Source organism: Salmo trutta, chromosome 9 (assembly GCF_901001165.1).
Source record: "Salmo trutta chromosome 9, fSalTru1.1, whole genome shotgun sequence".
Taxonomy (NCBI): domain Eukaryota; kingdom Metazoa; phylum Chordata; class Actinopteri; order Salmoniformes; family Salmonidae; genus Salmo; species Salmo trutta.
The window spans coordinates 21,598,761-21,617,657 of record NC_042965.1 but is presented as its reverse complement, the minus strand read 5'-3'; the positions used below and the strand labels follow the sequence as shown (position 1 = coordinate 21,617,657).

The following is an 18,897-nucleotide window of genomic DNA, read 5'->3' as shown; positions in this document are numbered from 1 at the left end:
GTAATTTAGTATTTAAAAAAAAAACTCATACCCATTTTAAATAATTTCAATACAAACAATCTCCACAAATTCATTTTAATGTTAATTAAGCTATTCTGCTATGAATAATGTAATTTCAGACAATACTTTAAAAGGCACAGTTTTGTTCAGATAAATGTTCTGTAAATTATCTTATTTACAGCAGAGTATTGGACTCACAGTTGTAACAATCACATTGCCCACAAATTACCTCCAATATATTTTTTAAAAAGGTCACACTTTTTAAAATTCCTTAACCAAAGTTAAATTAATTGTTTAACAGCAATATCAAAAATATGATAAAATGTAACTCCAAATCTATGGCATGCCAAACTGTTTTCATTGGATAGCTGGGAGAAAAAAAGTTACTCAAAAATTAAGTTAGTGTAAAAAAAAAAAAGTAGCCCCCCCCCCCCAAAAAAACTACACTTAACTTATTCCAGAAACATTTGGTGTGTAGTCTTATTCCCAACATATCATTGCCTATGGGGAATGTAACAGCACATTCAAAATCAATGTTGAACGTAATAAAATCTATAAGCACACATACTGGCGGTATATCAGGTCACTTATCCAGACAGATCAAACATAAGCACATATTAGGAAAACTTATGAATATTACAAACATGCTGGAGATTTGTAAAGAAACAATCTTACAATTGCTTAAAACCATGTGTTGACTAGTAGACCATATTTTTACATGGATGTATTTTCAACCAAGGGGCAAAATGAGATAAGCTGTGTAAAAAACATTTACATTGCATTAAATTAAAGATTCTCCTGTACTTTTCTATAATTTGCCAGTAGCTCTGAAAGTAGAACTAACGAGCCAAAAGTGGTCCCCGAAAATGACATACTACATCAAGTATGTGCAGATATGTGCAACACGTCACTGACCTCTCTCACTTTGCTGTGTGTGCATGATGTGCCTCTTGCTAGCTGTCACTCATATGACAAAGGGCTGAAGCTCACTGGTTGAACTCAAATTGCTAGGGGGCTAGCCCACTTGGGGGAAAATTGCACAGCACTGATTCCATAAAACAGTCGCTTTTAAACTTGGGATTTCGTGGCTAATTGAGGTAAGACAGTAATTCTGCATGTATGAACTACACATTAACACATCCAGCCCAAAGCAGGAGGTTTAAAAAATACTTAGAAGTCACGAAAGTTCTGGAGCATGTCTAAGCTATCAAATGGAGTAGCACCTAGACCTTTATACTCAGTCCAAATCAGGAAGAGGATAAATACTAAAAGCTTTTTTCTTTATAAATAACATTCCATTTGTGGCAAGGAATTTGGATGGAATGGGATCAATTTAATTTGCGTCAAGGTGGCACAACCAACAGCCCTGCTGCTTTAGCACTGTGCCTGGATTGAACACATAATGACTAGGGTGATTAACATGTCACACACTCAGATAAGACCCCAAAAAATATATAAAAATAAAATGTAAAAAAATGACCTATCACACACTCAACCTTTTCATGTATTGGTGCGAGCACTATTGCTATTATTGCATTTTGCATGCTTGAGTAAAGGTTTGTTTAATAAACAATAAAACAACTATTGACTTGATACTACAATTAAGTACCAGCATAAGGACAAAGACATCCAAGGAATTTGACATAGTAAAAAACATAACTGAGGCACATTATATGCTATTTGAGTGAAATGAGAATGAGTAAAATCAAAATATTCACATTATACTACATTTCATTTGTTTTCAAAATGTCATCCTCTGATACTTTGATTGCGTTCTTAAAATACCGTATAACACCTAAGTAGTCAAGTCGAGCATAAAAATATGATCACTGATTGTTTATGAACTATGGAAGATGATCTATTTCACAAGTATATCAAAAGTGACGCTGCAAATATTTATTGATCAATATCTCGTCTTTTGCAACTTTGTTCATCTTAAGTGAAAAAAAAATTGAAAATACAAAAACTGCTCCAGATACAAGATCCAAAAAACAGTATAAGTACATTGACTAAAACCTCAACTGAAAACATGATGTAAAAAAACAAACATTTTAACTATGTGCTTGTAAATCCTATAGGAAAGAAATGCTGGTTTCCATTTAAACTCCTAAATTATATTGGTCCACAGTACAGATCAGTAGGTCCCAATTATAGAATTTGTTTATCAAAACCACAAAAAAATACATTTAATATACTACACCCTGGTATCTTACCTTAAAGACTAGAGTGAGCTTTAACAAAACAAGCTCTGAAACAACGTCAACAGACAACTAGAGGGAGAGCGCAAAAAACTAGAACAGAAAACATACAGGTAGTGGATGGAGGGAGAAAAAAAGGCAAAGTGAAGAAGTTACAGAAAGCCAGAGAGGGGGAGGGGGGTTAGAGAGCGAGAGACTAAGGTTTTTATCTGTCCTTGGAACCCAGTTTCTCAATGAGATCCTGCAGAGGGGCCAGCTCACGACGATCAATGAGGTTGAACTCCTACACAGACACACAGTAAAATACCACACAAGCCATATGTAATCAAACAAAACTTTTTACCTGCTATACTATATTTACACAGGATAGTAACAAGTATGCCTGTTAACCATGAATTATAATAGAATACTATTTACTACATTCATGGAAGCATGATTTATGACAAGACACCCGTGATACAGTGAGGGAAAAAAGTATTTGATCCCCTGCTGATTTTGTATGTTTGCCCACCGACAAAGAAATGATCAGTCTATAATTTTAATGGTAGGTTTATTTGAACAGTGAGAGACAGAACAACAACAAAGAATCCAGAAAAACGCATGTCAAAAATGTTATAAATTGATTTGCATTTTAATGAGGGAAATAAGTATTTGACCCCCTCTCAATCAAAGATTTCTGGCTCCCAGGTGTCTTTTATACAGGTAACGAGCTGAGATTAGGAGCACACCTGTCCACAGAAGCAATCAATCAGATTCCAAACTCTCCACCATGGCCAAGACCAAAGAGCTCTCCAAGGATGTCAGGGACAAGATTGTAGACCTACACAAGGCAGGAATGGGCTACAAGACCATCGCCAAGCAGCTTGGTGAGAAGGTGACAACAGTTGGTGCAATTATTCGCAAATGGAAGAAACACAAAAGAACTGTCAATCTCCCTCGGCCTGGGGCTCCATGCAAGATCTCGTGGAGTTGCAATGATCATGAGAACGGTGAGGAATCAGCCCAGAACTACACGGGAGGATCTTGTCAATGATCTCAAGGCAGCTGGGACCATAGTCACCAAGAAAACAATTGGTAACACACTACGCCGTGACTGAAATCCTGCAGCGCCCGCAAGGTCCCCCTGCTCAAGAAAGCACATATACATGCCCTTCTGAAGTTTGCCAATGAACATCTGAATGATTCAGAGGACAACTGGGTGAAAGTGTTGTGGTCAGATGAGACCAAAATGGAGCTCTTTGGCATCAGCTCAACTCGCCGTGTTTGGAGGAGGAGGAATGCTGCCTATGACCCCAAGAACACCATCCCCACCGTCAAACATGGAGGTGGAAACATTATGCTTTGGGGGTGTTTTTCTGCTAAGGGGACAGGACAACTTCACCGCATCAAAGGGACGGTGGACAGGGCCCATGTACCGTCAAATCTTGGGTGAGAACATCCTTCCCTCAGCCAGGGCATTGAAAATGGGTCGTGGATGGGTATTCCAGAGTGACAATGACCCAAAACACACGGCCAAGGCAACAAAGGAGTGGCTCAAGAAGAAGCACATTAAGGTCCTGGAGTGGCCTAGCCAGTCTCCAGACCTTAATCCCAGAGAATCTGTGGAGGGAGCTGAAGGTATGATTTGCCAAACGTCAGCCTCGAAACCTTAATGACTTGGAGAAGATCAGCAAAGAGGAGTGGGACAAATCCCTCCTGAGATGTGTGCAAACCTGGTGGCCAACTACAAGAAACGTCTGACCTCTGATTGCCAACAAGGGCTTTGCCACCAAGTACTAAGTCTTGTTTTGCAGAGGGGTCAAATACTTATTTCCCTCATTAAAATGCAAATAATTGTATAACATTTTTGACATGCATTTTTCTGGATTTTTTTGTTGTTATTCTGTCTCACTGTTCAAATAAACCTACCATTAAAATGATACTGATCATTTCTTTGTCAGTGGGCAAATGTACAAAATCAGCAGGGGATTAAATACTTTTTTCCCCTCACTGTAGAATCATGACAGTCATTTCTAAACAGCAATAAAGAGAACATTTGATATTTGGAATGTATTAGCAGTGGCACCTGGACAAAGAAGATGAAGTGTTTGAAGGAGGTGTTGAGGTGAGCCTCCTCCTGCAGTTGCATCACAGAGTCAAAATGCTGGTGGTAGATGTGGGCATAGACTCTGAACAGGCGCTTCAGAATAGTCTTTGCCACAGACATGAAGTTCTTGGGAAAGGGCACTCCTAAAGGAGACAGAGCGGGAGTTCTATTATCTAAAAGCCAAAGGTCTAGGCTAAACTTATGAAGGTTTCAAATTTATACGAAGTTAATTTAACTAACCTATCTTTGAGGGGAAGAGTGTCTCATCATCCAGCTGATCCTGCACCCAGGTCATCAGGTAGTCTATGTACTTGGGAGCAGAGCACTTGATGGGCTTTTTGATGTTGGTGCCATCTGCCCAGTGGTATTCATACCTTGAGGGAGGTAGAGATGGACCAATAGCAAGATGGAATGAGAATTTTAGTTCAGTTTTAATAACGTGAAATTCTGGCTTCCTCTGAATGTTTTTGGCACAATTCAACATCACTGTTTGTTGGGCAGTCACACATGCCTAGAAGAGGGCATCTTCCTAAAAAGACCCAGTTTGGGGTATAAAAAGGTTGTCCTACTAGACACAGAGCATTTTACCAGTGCACGGATTTACTTTCTGTTCTTAGAAGAGGAGATTTACCATAAATGATTAGTACAGAGTATACAAGAGTAAGATTCAAGAGCTGGAAAAGAGCATAAGAGACTAGCGGAGGTGTTGCGGAGTCAGAGGTGTTGCTAACATTTACAATAGCAAATTTCAATAAAAAAAAATAAAAAAAGACAACGTTTTCGTCTTTAGAGCTTCTAGTCATAAAATCTATGCAGCCGACTCAATCACTTTTTTATAGCTACTGTTTACAGGCCTCCTGGGCCATATACAGCGTTCCTCACCGAGTCCCCGGAATTCCTATCGGCCCTTGTAGTCATGGCAGATAATATTTTTTGGTGACTTTAATATTCACATGGAAAAGTCCACAGACCCACTCCAAAAGGCTTTCGGAGCCATCATCGACTCAGTGGGTTTTGTCCAACATGTCTCCAGACCTACTCACTGCCACAGTCATACTCTGGATCTAGTTTTGTCCCATGGAATAAATGTTGTGGATCTTAATGTTTTTCCTCATAATCCTGGACTATCGGACCACCATTTTATTACGTTGCAATCGCAACAAATAATCTGCTCAGACCCCAACCAAGGATCATCAAAAGTTGTGCTATAAATTCTCGGACAACCCAAAAGATTCCTAGATGCCCTTCCAGACTCCACCTACTCAAGGACGTCAGAATACAAAAATCAGTTACCCACCTAACTGAGGAACTCAATTTAACCTTACGTAATACCCTAGATGCAGTCGCACCCATAAAAACGTTTGTCATAAACTAGCTCCCTGGTATACAGAAAATACCCGAGCTCTGAAGCAAGCTTCCAGAAAATTGGAGCGGAAATGGCGCTACACCAAACTGGAAGTCTTCCGACTAGCTTGGAAAGACACTACCATGCAGTATCGAAGAGCCCTCACTGCTGCTCGATCATCCTATTTTTCCAACTTAATTGAGGAAAATAAGAACAATCCCAAATTTATTTTTGATACTGTCGCAAAGCTAACTAAAAAGCAGCATTCCCCAAGAGAGGGTGGCTTTCACTTCAACAGTGATAAATTCATATACTTCTTTAAAGAAAAGATCATGATCATTAGAAAGCTAATTACAGACTCCTCTTTAACTTCTTTGGGATAGGGGCCAGTATTTTCACAGACGGATAAAAAAAACGTAGCCGATTTAATCTGGTTACTACTCCTGCCCAGAAACTAGAATATGCATATAGTGCATTAGTAGATTTGGATAGAAAACACTCTAAAGTTTCTAAAACTGTTTGAATGGTGTCTGTGAGTATAACAGAACTCATATGGCAGGCCAAAACCTGAGAAGATTCCATACAGGAAGTGCCCTGTCTGACAATTTGTTGTCCTTCTGTTGCATCTCTATCGACTGTGCTGTAACGTGACACTTTCTAAGGCTTCCATTGGCTCTCTAAAGCCACCAGAAAGTGGAATGGGGGTGTCTGCTGTCTCTGGGCAAAGTACAACAGCTCTGTTTGTAAGTGGTCAGCTCTGTTTGTGAGTGGTCAGACTGGGGACAGTGAGACTGGAGATGCGCGGTCACGAGACACCTCCATTTTTTCCTTTCAGCCTTTGAATGAATACAACGTTGCCCGGTTGGAATATTATCGCTATTTTACGAGAAAAATAGCATAAACATTTATTTTAAACAGCGTTTGACATGCTTCTAAGTACGGTAATGGAATATTTTGAATTTTTTTGTCACGAAATGCGCTCGTGCGTCACCCTTCGGATAGTGACCTGAACGCACGAACAAAACGGCAGTATTTGGATATAACTATGGATTATTTGGAACCAAAACAACATTTGTTGTTAAAGTAGAAGTCCTGGGAGTGCATTCTGACAAAGAACAGCAAAGGTAATCCAATTTTTCTAATAGTAATTCTGAGTTTAGTGAGCCCCAAACTTGGTGGGTGTCAAATTAGCTAGCCTGTGATGGCCGAGCTATGTACTCAGAATATTGCAAAATGTGCTTTTCGACATAGTGATTGCATAAAGGAGTTCTGTATCTATAATTCTTAAAATAAATTATTTATTTTGTGAATGTTTATCATGAGTAATTTAGTAAATTCACCGTAAGTTTTCGGTGGGTATGCTAATTCTGAACATCACATGCTAATGTAAAAAGCTGGTTTTTGATATAAATATGAACTTGATTGAACAAAACATGCATGTATTGTATAACAATGTCCTAGGAGTGGCATCTGATGAAGATCAAAGGTTAGTGCTGCATTTAGCTGTGGTTTGGGTTTATGTGACATATATGCTTGCTTGGAAAATGGCTGTGTGATTATTTGTGTCTATGTACTCTCCTAACTTAATCTAATGTTTTGCTTTCGCTGTAAAGCCTTTTTGAAATCGGACAATGTGGTTAGATTAACGAGATCTTTAAGATGGTGTAAAATAGTTGATTGTTTGAGAAAATTGAATTGTGGTATTTTAGTTGGTTTTGTATTTCGCGCCGTGCAATGCCATTGGCTGTTGGCTAGGGGTTCCGCTAACGGAGCATCTGTCCTCAACAGGTTAAATCTGCGTATTCCTCCAAAGCTCAGTCGTCCTGAGTCTGCACAACTCTGCCAGGACCTAGGACCAAGGGAGACACGCAAGTTTTTTAGTACTATATATATATATATATATATATATATCTCTTGATACATTGATGAAAATAATCATGGCCTCTAAACCTTCAAGCTGCATACTGGACCCTATTCCAAATAAACTACTGAAAGAGCTGCTTCCTGTGCTTGGCCCTCCTATGTTGAACATAATAAAATGGCACTCTATCCACCGGATGTGTACCAAACTCACTAAGTGGCAGTAATAAAGCCTCTCTTGCAAAAGCCAAAATATAGAAAACTATTGGCCTATATCGAATCTCCCATTCCTCTCAAAAAAAATGAAAAAGCTGTTGCGCAGCAACTCACTGCCTTCCTGAAGACAAACAAAGCATGCGAGACGCTTCAGTCTGGTTTTAGACCCCATCATAGCACTGAGACTTTACTTTTGAAGGTGGTAAATGACCTTTTTATGGCGTCAGACCGAGGCTCTGCATCTGTCCTCGTGCTCCTAGACCTTAGTGCTGCTTTTGATACCGTCGATCACCATTCATTGAGAGATTGGAAACCCAAATTGGTCTAGAATAAATTACCCGGACAAGTTCTGGACTGGTTTCGATCTTATCTGTCGGAATGATAGTTTGTCTCTGTGGATGGTTTGTCCTCTGACAAATCAACTGTAAATTTCGGTGTTCCTCAAGGCTCCGTTTTGGGACCACTATTGTTTTCACTATATATTACCTCTTGGTGATGTCATTCAGAAACAATGTTAACTTTCACTGCTATGCGGATGACACACAGCTGTACATTTCAATGAAACATGGTGAAGCCCCAAAATTGCCATCCCTGGAAGCCTGTGTTTCAGACATAAGGAAGTGGATGGCTGCAAATGTTCTACTTTTAAACTCGGACAATGTTAGTTCTAGGTCCCAAGAAACAAAGATCTTCTGTTGAATCTGACAATTAATCTTGATGGTTGTACAGTCTTCTCAAATAAAACTGTGAAGGAGCTCTGCGCTACTCTGGACCCTGATCTCTCTTTTGACGAACATATCAAGAGACTGTTTCAAGGACAGCTTTTTTCCATCTACGTAACATTGCAAAAATCTGAAACTTTGTCCAAAAATGCAGAAAAATGTATCCATGCTTTTGTCACTTCTAGGTTAGACTACTGCAATGCCCTACTTTCGGGCTACCCGGATAAAGCACTAAATAAACTTCAGTTAGTGCTAAACACGGCTGCTAGAATCTTGACTATAACCAAAAAAATCTTATATTACGCCAGTGCTAGCCTCTACACTGGCTTCCTGTTAAGGCAAGGGCTGATTAAGGTTTTACTGCTAACCTACAAAGCATTACATAGGCTTGCTCCTACCCATCTTTCCGATTTGGTCCTGCCGTACATACCTACACGCACACTACGGTCACAAGATGCAGGCCTCCTTACTGTCCCTAGAATTACAAGCAAACTGCTGGAGGCAGGGCTTTCTCCTATAGAGCTCAATTTTTATGGAATGGTCTGCCTAGCTATGTGAGAGACGCAGACTCGGTCTCAACCTTTAAGCCTTTATTGAAGACTCATCTCTTCAGTAGGTCCTATGATTGAGTGTAGACTGGCCCAGGAGCGTGAAGGTGAACGGAAAGGCACTGGAGCAACGAACCGCCCTTGCTGTCTCTGCCTGGCCGGTTCCCCTCTCTCCACTGGGATTCTCTGCCTCTAACCCTATTACAGGGGCTGAGTCACTGGCGCTTTTCCATGCCGTCCCTAGGAGTGGGTTGAGTCACTGACGTAATCTTCCTGTCCGGATTGGCATCCCCCTTGGGTTGTGCCATGGTGGAGATCCTTGTGGGCTATACTCGGCCTTGTCTCAGGATGGTAAGTTGGTGGTTGAAGACATCCCTCTAGTGGTGTGGGGGCTGTGCTTTGGCAAAGTGGTTGGGGTTATATCCTGCCTGGTTGACCCTGTCCGGGGGTATCGTCAGACGGGGCCACAGTGTCTCCTGACCCCTCCCGTCTCAGCCTCCAGTATTTATGCTGCAGTAGTTTGTGTTGGGGGGCTCGGGTCAGTCTGTTATATCTGGAGTATTTCTCCTGTCTTGTCCGGTGTCCTGTGTGAATTTAAGTATGCTCTCTCTAATTGTCTCTTTCTCCCTCTCTCGGAGGACCTGAGCACTAGGACCATGCCTCAGGACTACCTGGCCTGATGACTCCTTGCTGTCCCTAGTCCACCTGGCCGTGCCGCTGTTCCAGTTTTAACTGGTCTGCCTGCAGCTATGGAACCCTGACCTGTTCACCGGACGTGCTACCTGTCCCAGTCAACTCTCTAGAGACAGCAGGAGCGGTATAGATACTCTGAATGATCGGCTATGAAAAGCCAACTGACATTTACTCCTGAGGTGCTGTTGCACCCTCGACAACCACTGTGATTATTATTATTTGACCCTGCTGGTCATCTATGAACATTTGAACATCTTGGCCATGTTCTGTTATAATCTCCACCTGGCACAGCCAGAAGAGGACTGGCCACCCCTCATAGCCTGGTTCCTCTCTAGGTTTCTTCCTAGGTTCTGGCCTTTCTTGGGAGTTTTTCCCTAGTCACCATGCTTTTACACCTGCATTGCTTGCTGTTTGGGGTTTTAGGCTGGGTTTCTGTACAGCACTTTGAGACATCAGCTGATGTAAGAAGGGCTTTATAAATACATTTGATTGATTAAATTTGATTGACTAGCAGCCTAACACTACAATGACCTTGAGACCGAAAATAGAGCAAGAAGAAGGAACTCAGAGGAAGTGCCAAAACTACACAGAAAAAAAATATAAGTGCAACATGTAAAGTGTTTCACAAGCTGAAATAACATAACCTAGAAAATGTTGATATGCACAAAAAGCTTGTTTCTCTCAAATGTTGTGCACAATTTTTTTTTACATCACTGTTAGTGAGCATTTCTCATTTTCCAAGATAATCCATCCACCTGACAGATGTGGCATATCAAGAAGCTGATTAAACAGCATGATCATTACACAGGTGCATCTTGTGCTGGGGACAATTAAAGGCCAAGCTAAAAATTTGGTTGTCAGACAACACAATGCCACAGATGTCTCAAGTTGTGGGAGCGTGGAATTGGCATGCTGACTGCAGGAATGCCCACCAGAGCTGTTAACAGAGAATTGAATGCACAGAGAGAACGTGATGAGATCCTGAGATCCGCCGCCATCATCTCATGTTTCAGCATGATAATGCACGGCCACATGTTGCAAGGATATATCTGTACACAATTCCTGAAAGTTGAAAATAACCCAGTTCTTCCATAGCCTGCATACTCAGACATATCACCCATTGAGCATGTTTGGGATGCTCTGGGTCGACGTGTACGACAGCATGTTCCAGGCCCGGAGAATATCCAGCAACTTCGCATAGCCATTGTAGAGGAGTGGGACAACATTCCACAGGCCCCAACCAATGGCCTGATCAACTCTATGTGAAAGAGAAGCTGCATAAGGCAAATGGTGGTTGTATAAGGCAAAATGGCGGTCACACCAGATACTGACTGGTTTTCTGATCCACGCCCATACCTTTAAAAAAAAAAAATTTATTAGTTATTTGTGACCAAGATGCACATCTGTATTCGCAGTGATGTGAAATCCATAGACTAGGGCCTAAAGAACTTATTTCAATTGACTGATTTCCTTATATGAAGTGTAACGCAGTAAAATATTTGAAATTGTTACGTTTATGTCGTTTTTTAGCTGACAAGAATCAATTGACAAAGTGTCTCAGAGAAGGACTGATGAACTAGGATTCATTTTCCCCTTTAAATCATAATGAATAAGACTACATAATCAGGTCAGCACTCCGGTGAGACAACTTGTGAATATGGGCTCAGAAAACTCCAGAAATGATTTGTTATGTACTGCATTAACACTGTAAAAACATGAAGTGAAACTAACGCAAGGAACAAAAGTTTAAAACTAGGTATCAAAATAAAACATTTGTGTGTCTGTGGGGGAAGTCAGGCCTGGGCTGACCATAGCAGTGGCATGTGAATAACTAACCTATTCAAGTTTAAGTGGAACTGACAGCGTATTAGCAACATGAAATCGTATTATGATAATATACACCCACAGGAAGAATATTACACCTTTGACATTCTGACAAGCAAGCACTTAAATATGGTCATTTTCACACATTCATAGAATGTTTGGGAATGACGTTGAGTAAGGCATTTGTGAAAATTCTATAGCCAGAGAGTGGGAAAGCGGCTGTGCGTTTGGACAATTAATAAACACTGCAGCAAATAAAACATTTGTCTTGCCCAGGACAGGAGTCTACACAGACCGGTGCGCCATAGCCAATCAGAGATACAATAGGGTTATATGCAAATAAGCCATTTACCACATGGGCCTGACATCATTCACTTTTAACTGGATTGTGTGTTTACAGGCAGTAGCAACAGTGCGACTTTAGATATTTAAAAAAAAAATGTAAATGCCAAAAAGCCAAACTAACCCTGAATGATTTCTGCAAATATGTCTTACATTTGGAAACTTTACAGTCCTGTTGATCAAACCACCATGAAAAGGTAGGCTCTCTCTCTCTCAGTCAATATCAACTAATGTTAGCTAGACCGATATGATATAAAATCTAAACGAGGAAACAGTAGATAAACCCTCAGACTTATTCAGCTTGTAGTTGGCGGTCAAAACTGCACTGAAAAACGATGGGGAATAGTAGCCTGCTTGCCCGCCAATGCATGCTTCTCCCAAGCCACGTTTTGACGACTGAATGGGAACTTGCCTGTCCGCCCATTTGACGATGCTAAATAGATTTGATTGACAGCTAAGAGCTATGCTAAACTGTGGATGACAATCGTTCAAGTTCAGCTTAGCTAGCTAGCAAAGTGATTCACATTTCTTGCAAGCTAACCAAATAACACCATGTCTCGCCTAGCCACAGAATTACAATATGGGGGACAAAATTGGCCACTCACCCAATTTCATCATCCTAACCAGCAGCTACACTACATGAACAAACGTATGTGGACACTTGCTTGTCGAACATCTTATTCCAAAATCATGGGCATTAATATGGAGTTGGTCTCCCCCTTTGCTGCTATGACAGCCTCCACTCTTCTGGGAAGGCTTTCCACTAGATGTTAGAACATTGCTGGGGGGACTTGCTTCCATTCAACAATGAGCATTATTGAGGTCAGGCACTGATGTTGGGCGATTAGGCCTGGCTCGCAATCTGCGTTCCAATTCATCCCAAAGGTGTTCGATGGGGTTGAGGTCAGGGCTCTGTGCAGGCCAGACAAATTCTTCCACACCGATCGACAAACCATTTCTGTATGGACCTCGCTTTGTGCACGGGTGCATTGCTGAAATGGTAAAGGCCTTCCCCAAACTGTTGCCACAAAGTTGGAAGCACAGAATCATGTAAAATGTCATTGTATACTGTAGCATTAAGATTTCCCTTCACTGTAACTAAGGGGCCTAGCCCGAATCATGAAAAACAGCCCCAGACCATTATTCCTCCTCCACCAAACTTTACCGTTGGCACTATGCATTGGGGCAGGTAGTGTTCTCCTGGCATGCGCCAAACCCAGATTTGTCCGTCGGACTGTCAGATGGTGAAGAGTGATTCATCACTACACAGAACGCGTTTCCACTGCTCCAGAGACCAATGGCGGCAAGCTTCACACCACTCCAGTCGACGCATGCTGATCTTAGGCTTGCCGCGTTGAAAGTCACTGAGGGCTTCAGTAAGGCCAATCGACTGCCAATGTTTGTCTATGGTGATTGCATGGCGGTGTCCTCGATTTTATACACCCGTCAGCAACGGGTGTGGCTGACATAGCCGAATCCACTAATTTGAAAGGGTGTCCACATAGTTAGCTACACGATATGTACAAAAGTATCTAACGTTAGGCTGTGTTTTTAGCTTGCTAAATACATAAGCTAGCCTATTAGCCACGTTATGACTGACTTGTGATCATTTCCCTTGGTAGTTTGATCATGTTGGCATTCCCAGCCTTAGTTACATTCGTCCACTTTTGTCCAAAATAGAGTAATTGAAACTGAAACAGGGCATCCCGAATGGCTGGAGGAAGCAAACAATATACCAGGACAGCTGTGATTTACAACCTGGGTGCAATATTTGTTGGACTACAAACATGCATTGGTTTATTAAATTAATCCATGCATTGAACTGCATCCATCTATTCTGCCAACAATGCCTTACTCGGTCATTTTGAGTCATAGAACTTAATTTTTTAAAACATCTTATAAAGTTGGTTTTGTAGCATCAACTGGGAATTTTATATTTTGACTGATATGATTGTTTCATATTTGCAAAGTAGTTTAACTTTGTTTAAGTGGAACAGCATTACCACTCTTCAGGTCATTTCAGAGAATACTACAAATTAAAAATAGGGAACATGCATGGAATGTGTCTGTCTGATCAAGGTTCTTAAGCCAAAAGTTGGTCAAATTCATCCACAGCAAAAAGAATGGTGTGTGTGGAATTTCCTTTTCCATTTGAATAGTCTGTCTCCCTGCCCATCTTACCTGGGCCCTGCAGACATCACAGAGCAGCTGGTCTCAGTGCAGAACTCAGTAATGGTGCCGTAGAGCATGTTGATCTGATTGAAGAAGTCCACAGCTGAAACGGAGAACAGACCCTTATTCTAATATTGATGAAATTGTTTTTACCCCCTCAATACCCCATAATGACAAAGTAAAAACAGGTTTAGAAATGTTTGCAAATGTATTCAAAATAAACTGAAATATCACATTTACATAAGTATTCAGACCTTTTACTCTGTTGAAGTACCTTTGGCAGCGATTACAGCCTTGAGTCTTCTTTGGTATGACGCTACAAGTTTGACACGTTTCTCCCATTCTTTGCTGATCCTCTCAAGCTCTGTCAGGTTGGATGGGGAGCGTCGCTGCACAGCCATTTTCAGGTCTCTTCAGGGATGTTCGATCGGGTTCAAGTCCAGTCTCTGGCTGGGCCACTCAAGGATATTCAGAGACTTGTCCCAAAGCCACTCCTGCATTGTCTTGGCTGTGTGCTTAGGGTCGTTGTCCTGTTGGAAGATCATCCCAGACTGAGGTCCTGGGCGCTCTGGACCAGGTTTTCATCAAGGAACTCTTAATTTTGCTCCGTCAATCTCTTCCTCGATCCTGACTAGTCTCCCAGTCCCTGCCACTGAAAAACATCCCCACAGCATGATGCTGCCACCACCATGTTTCACCGTAGGGATGGTGCCAGGTTTCCTCCAGACCTGACGCTTGGCATTCAGGTCAAATAGTTCAATCTTGGTTTCATCAGACCATAGAATGATTTTTTTCATGGTCTGAGAGTCTTTAAGTGCATTTTGGCAAACTCCAAGCGGGCTGTCATGTGCCTTTTATTGAGGAGTGGCTTTCTGTCTGGCCACACCACCATAAAGGCCTGATTGGTAGAGTGCTGCAGAGATGGTTGTCCTTCTCGAAGGTTCTCCCATCTCCACAGAGGAACTCTGGAGCTCTGTAAGAGTGACCATTGGGTTCTTAGTCACCTCCCTGACCAAGGCCCTTCTCCCCCGATTGCTGAGTTTGGCCGGGCGGCCAGCTCTAGGAAGAGTCTTGGTGGTTCCAAACTTCTTCCTTTTAAAAATGATGGAGGCCACCGTGTTCTTGGAGACCTTTAATGCTGCAGAACTGTTTTGGTACCCTTCCCCAGATCTGTGCCTTGATACAATCCTGTCTCGGAGCTCAACGGACAATTCCTTCGACCTCATGGCTTGATTTCTGCTCTGACATCCACTGTCAACTGTGGGACCATATATAGACAGAAGTGTGCCTTTCCAAATCATGTCCAATCAATTGAATTTACCACAGGTGGACAGTTATAGAAACATCTCAAGGATGACCAGTGGAAACAGGATGCGCCTGAGCTCAATTTCTAGTCTTATAGCAAAGCATCTGTGTACTTATGTAAATATTTTATTTTTTTATGAAAAAATATATACATTTGCAAACCTATTTTCACTTTGTCATTATGTGGTATTGTGTGTGTAGATTGATGAAGGGGAAAAAAACAATTTCAACATAACAAAATGTGGAAAAAGTGAACTGCATACTTTTCTGAATGCGCACGCAGAGACACCCACCCACACTTGTGGTCAAATATATTGGCACCCTTGCACTTTTTTCAAGTAACTCACTATTTTTCCCTAAAAATAATGTTGAAACTTACCGAAGTATTTAGTCTCCACAATTCTTTATTTCACTGTTAATATTACAAAACCTTTGTTTTTGATTCAGAACTTAATATATCCATTTAAAATCAGAAAACAGAAATGGCATTGACAAAATTGACACCCTAGACTTATTGTTAGCACAGCCTTTGATCAAAATAACTGCAATCAAGCACTTCCTATAACCATAAGAGCTTCCTGCACCTCTGTACTGGAACTCCTCTGAAGCAAGCTGCTCCAGTTCTCCCAGATTTTAAGGGTGCCTTCTCCCAACTGCTGTTTCAGATCTCTCCACAAGTTTTCAATGGTATTTAGATCTTGACTCATTGCTGGCCACTTCAGAACAGTCCAGCGTTTGTCTTGAACCATTCCTGGGTGCGTTTTGAAGTGTATTGGGGGGGGGGGGGGGGGGGGGGGGGGTCATTCTCCTGCTGGAAGACCCATGACCTAAGGAGACCCAGCTTTCTGACACTGGGTCAAACATTGCACTCCTAAATGCCTTGGTATTCTCCTGATTTCATGATGCCATGCACACATTCAAGGCACCCAGTGCTAGAGGCAGCAAAGCAACTCGAAAACAGCACTGAACCTCCATGTTTGACTGTTTGGAAGGTATTGTTTTCTACTAAGGCTTCATTCTGTAAAACATACATATGGTGTTCTTTACCTAAATGCTCTAATCTGTCCACAGGACATTCTCCCTGAAGGATTTTGGCATTACCTGGTGTGTTTTGGCAAATTGCAGTCGGGCTTTCTTATGTCTCTTTCTCAGCAGTGGGGAGAAAGAGACATAAGAAAGCCTGATGGCAATTTGCCAACACCCCTGGACATGCCAAAATCCTTCTGGGAGAATGTCCTGTGGCCAGATGGGTCTCCTACCATATAATCCCCTTTCATTGAGTTGGCGACAGATGGTGCGAGATGAAACTGTCGTACCTTGTGTCTGAAAGTCAGCTTGAATCTATGTGGCAGTTGATTGAGGTGCTTTCTCCACCATTCTAACAATCCTTCGCTACAATCATCCATCAAGTTCTCTTGCGGCCACATCCAGAGAGGTTGGCTACTGTGGCATGGGCCTTAAACATCTTGATGACATTGCGTACAGTGGAAACAGGAACATCAAGGTCTGTGAAGACAGACTTGTAGCCTCGAGATTGTAGACAAGGGTGGACAATCTTGCATCTGACTGACCTCAGATAATTCTCTGGTTTCTTTCTTTTCTCCATGTTCATTGAGGTACACAGCAACAAGAGGAGAATGAGTCTTTTTCTCTATTCAAACTCATTGAATGAGAGATTTTTATATCGCAGGCACCTGCAACTCACCACAGGTGAGTTCAATTCCAAAGTAAAGGTGAATCACCTGCTTGAAATCGAATTATTTCTAACTACTTCTAGAAGGTGCCAATAATATTGTCCGGGCCATTTTAGGATTTTTTTGTGGAATAAGGTAAGATTTAGTAAATTATTCTGATTTTTTGGTTTTGTTCAACTGCAAACCAAAGATATGTGGATGTGGATACCAAAATATTTTTTAATTTAACCAGTTTTCTGGAAGAAATTGTGCATTGAATCATTTTGCAGACGCGCTTATCCAGAGCGATTAGGGTTTAGTGCCTTGCTCAAGGGCACCGACAGATTCAAACCAGCGACCTTTCGGTTACTGGACCAACGCTAAACCTAAAGGCTGTCATTAAGAACAGGTGTCAATTCAATCTTCTGTGCTCCCCTTCTTCAATCACCCTTTACTCACTGTTAACAGCAATCCACTCATTAAGATCTTCCCCCTCTGGCAGCATGACAGCCTGCCTCAGGTTCCCACTCCCCAGCGTTGCCTCTGCATGCTTCAACAGCTCGTATTGGTGGGAGCCCTCTGGGATGTTTTTCTTCGGCTTGAAGGTCTTAGACGAGCGACTGCCACTGGATCAAGGGAGGAGAGGGAGCTCGAGTCAAACTGTGATGTTCCACGTTTGAGCTATTAGTGATGAGTAGATGTGCTCACTGCTCAGATATGAAATCATACTAGTCTGAGTCTTCCTGTTAAACACTGTCCTCTAATCAGCTGACAGCAACAAAACAGGAAGGAACCCATGCTATCTATAATCGTTTGCTAGTTAACTTGTTCACTAACGTTAGTTGTCGACATGCTAAAAATGCGTAGTTCCAATGATGAGTGACACCTAACAACTTAAGCTAGCTATAACGTGACATGATCGTGTTATTTAGCTAACTAACATTAGCTCATCTAGCTAGCTGGGTAACGTTAGTCACATTTTAATATAGCTCGCTAAATGTAAGACAAAAGTTACAGCGACAGCTATGACAATCTGTGGTTACATCATGACTAATGAGTATATCTGTCTGCATCTAAAGTTATGCAAACATAGCTAGCTAGCCAGTTAGGTAACGTTAGCGAACTACGAGTAAAAACCGTGACATACAGCTACTTACAATAGGAAGCTCATCGTTAACTTAGTTTCGGTCGAAAAACGAAGACAATTGCAGAGCAAAGAATATCGAAGCTCAAAAGAAAGCTGTCGTGTCGAACGTTTCCCTGGTTGTTTGGTGAATATACAGCCTTTCTAGCTTCCCTGGTGAAAAGTCTCCTAACTTTCTAACCCTTCTCTCGCGTGTCAGTGTGTAGTCGTACCCTGAAGAAATAATATTTTGACGTAGATAGTTAGCACAACATTTTGCTGACATGTACGTTTGTCGCCCTCATATGGACTCTCATGGAAATTATTTCAGTAATTGTTGTAATATAATGGTTCAGCAGTATTTATACGGTTCTTACAATGCTGGTTTCTTTGGACGTTCAAACTCTGAAGTTACACAATTTAAGTTGAAATTGGTTAGGTTTTTATGTGGGGACGTCACAAGGATTTCGGATAGCACTAGCGGTATTGATACGCAATTACATATCATGACACGCATTTATACAATATATTTAAGTGTCAGAGAATCCTTGACTTCCGGATGCTCAGTTTTCATGCCAGAGGCACATGCTAAATGACAATGGGCTCCACGTGCCTGGGTTTGGATGTTTTCACCAGTCACAAGCCAATTGCAATCCATACGTTTGGCGATTGTAAACCAAACCAAATGGGCATTTTCAATAAAACATGTGATTTAAACTTTTCTATTGTTTTCAGTGGTGAACTCAAACTAGTCAAGGAAAAGTTTTTCAGAACATAAGCCAGGGTAGTG

General features: G+C 41.5%; 1 protein-coding gene across 1 annotated transcript; it reads right to left on the bottom strand.

Moving 5' to 3' along the window:
* Positions 1–61: 61 nt before the first annotated feature.
* mob1a (MOB kinase activator 1A) lies at positions 62–18,378 on the bottom strand. Its single transcript, XM_029762987.1, has 6 exons — positions 18,142–18,378; positions 17,444–17,610; positions 14,016–14,109; positions 4,525–4,658; positions 4,264–4,427; positions 62–2,481 (listed from the first exon to the last, which is right to left on the bottom strand). Exons 1-6 carry the CDS (start codon positions 18,153–18,155, stop codon positions 2,404–2,406), a joined length of 651 nt encoding a protein of 216 aa, XP_029618847.1. The 5' UTR covers positions 18,156–18,378; the 3' UTR covers positions 62–2,403.
* Between the last annotated feature and the right edge of the window lie 519 nt (positions 18,379–18,897).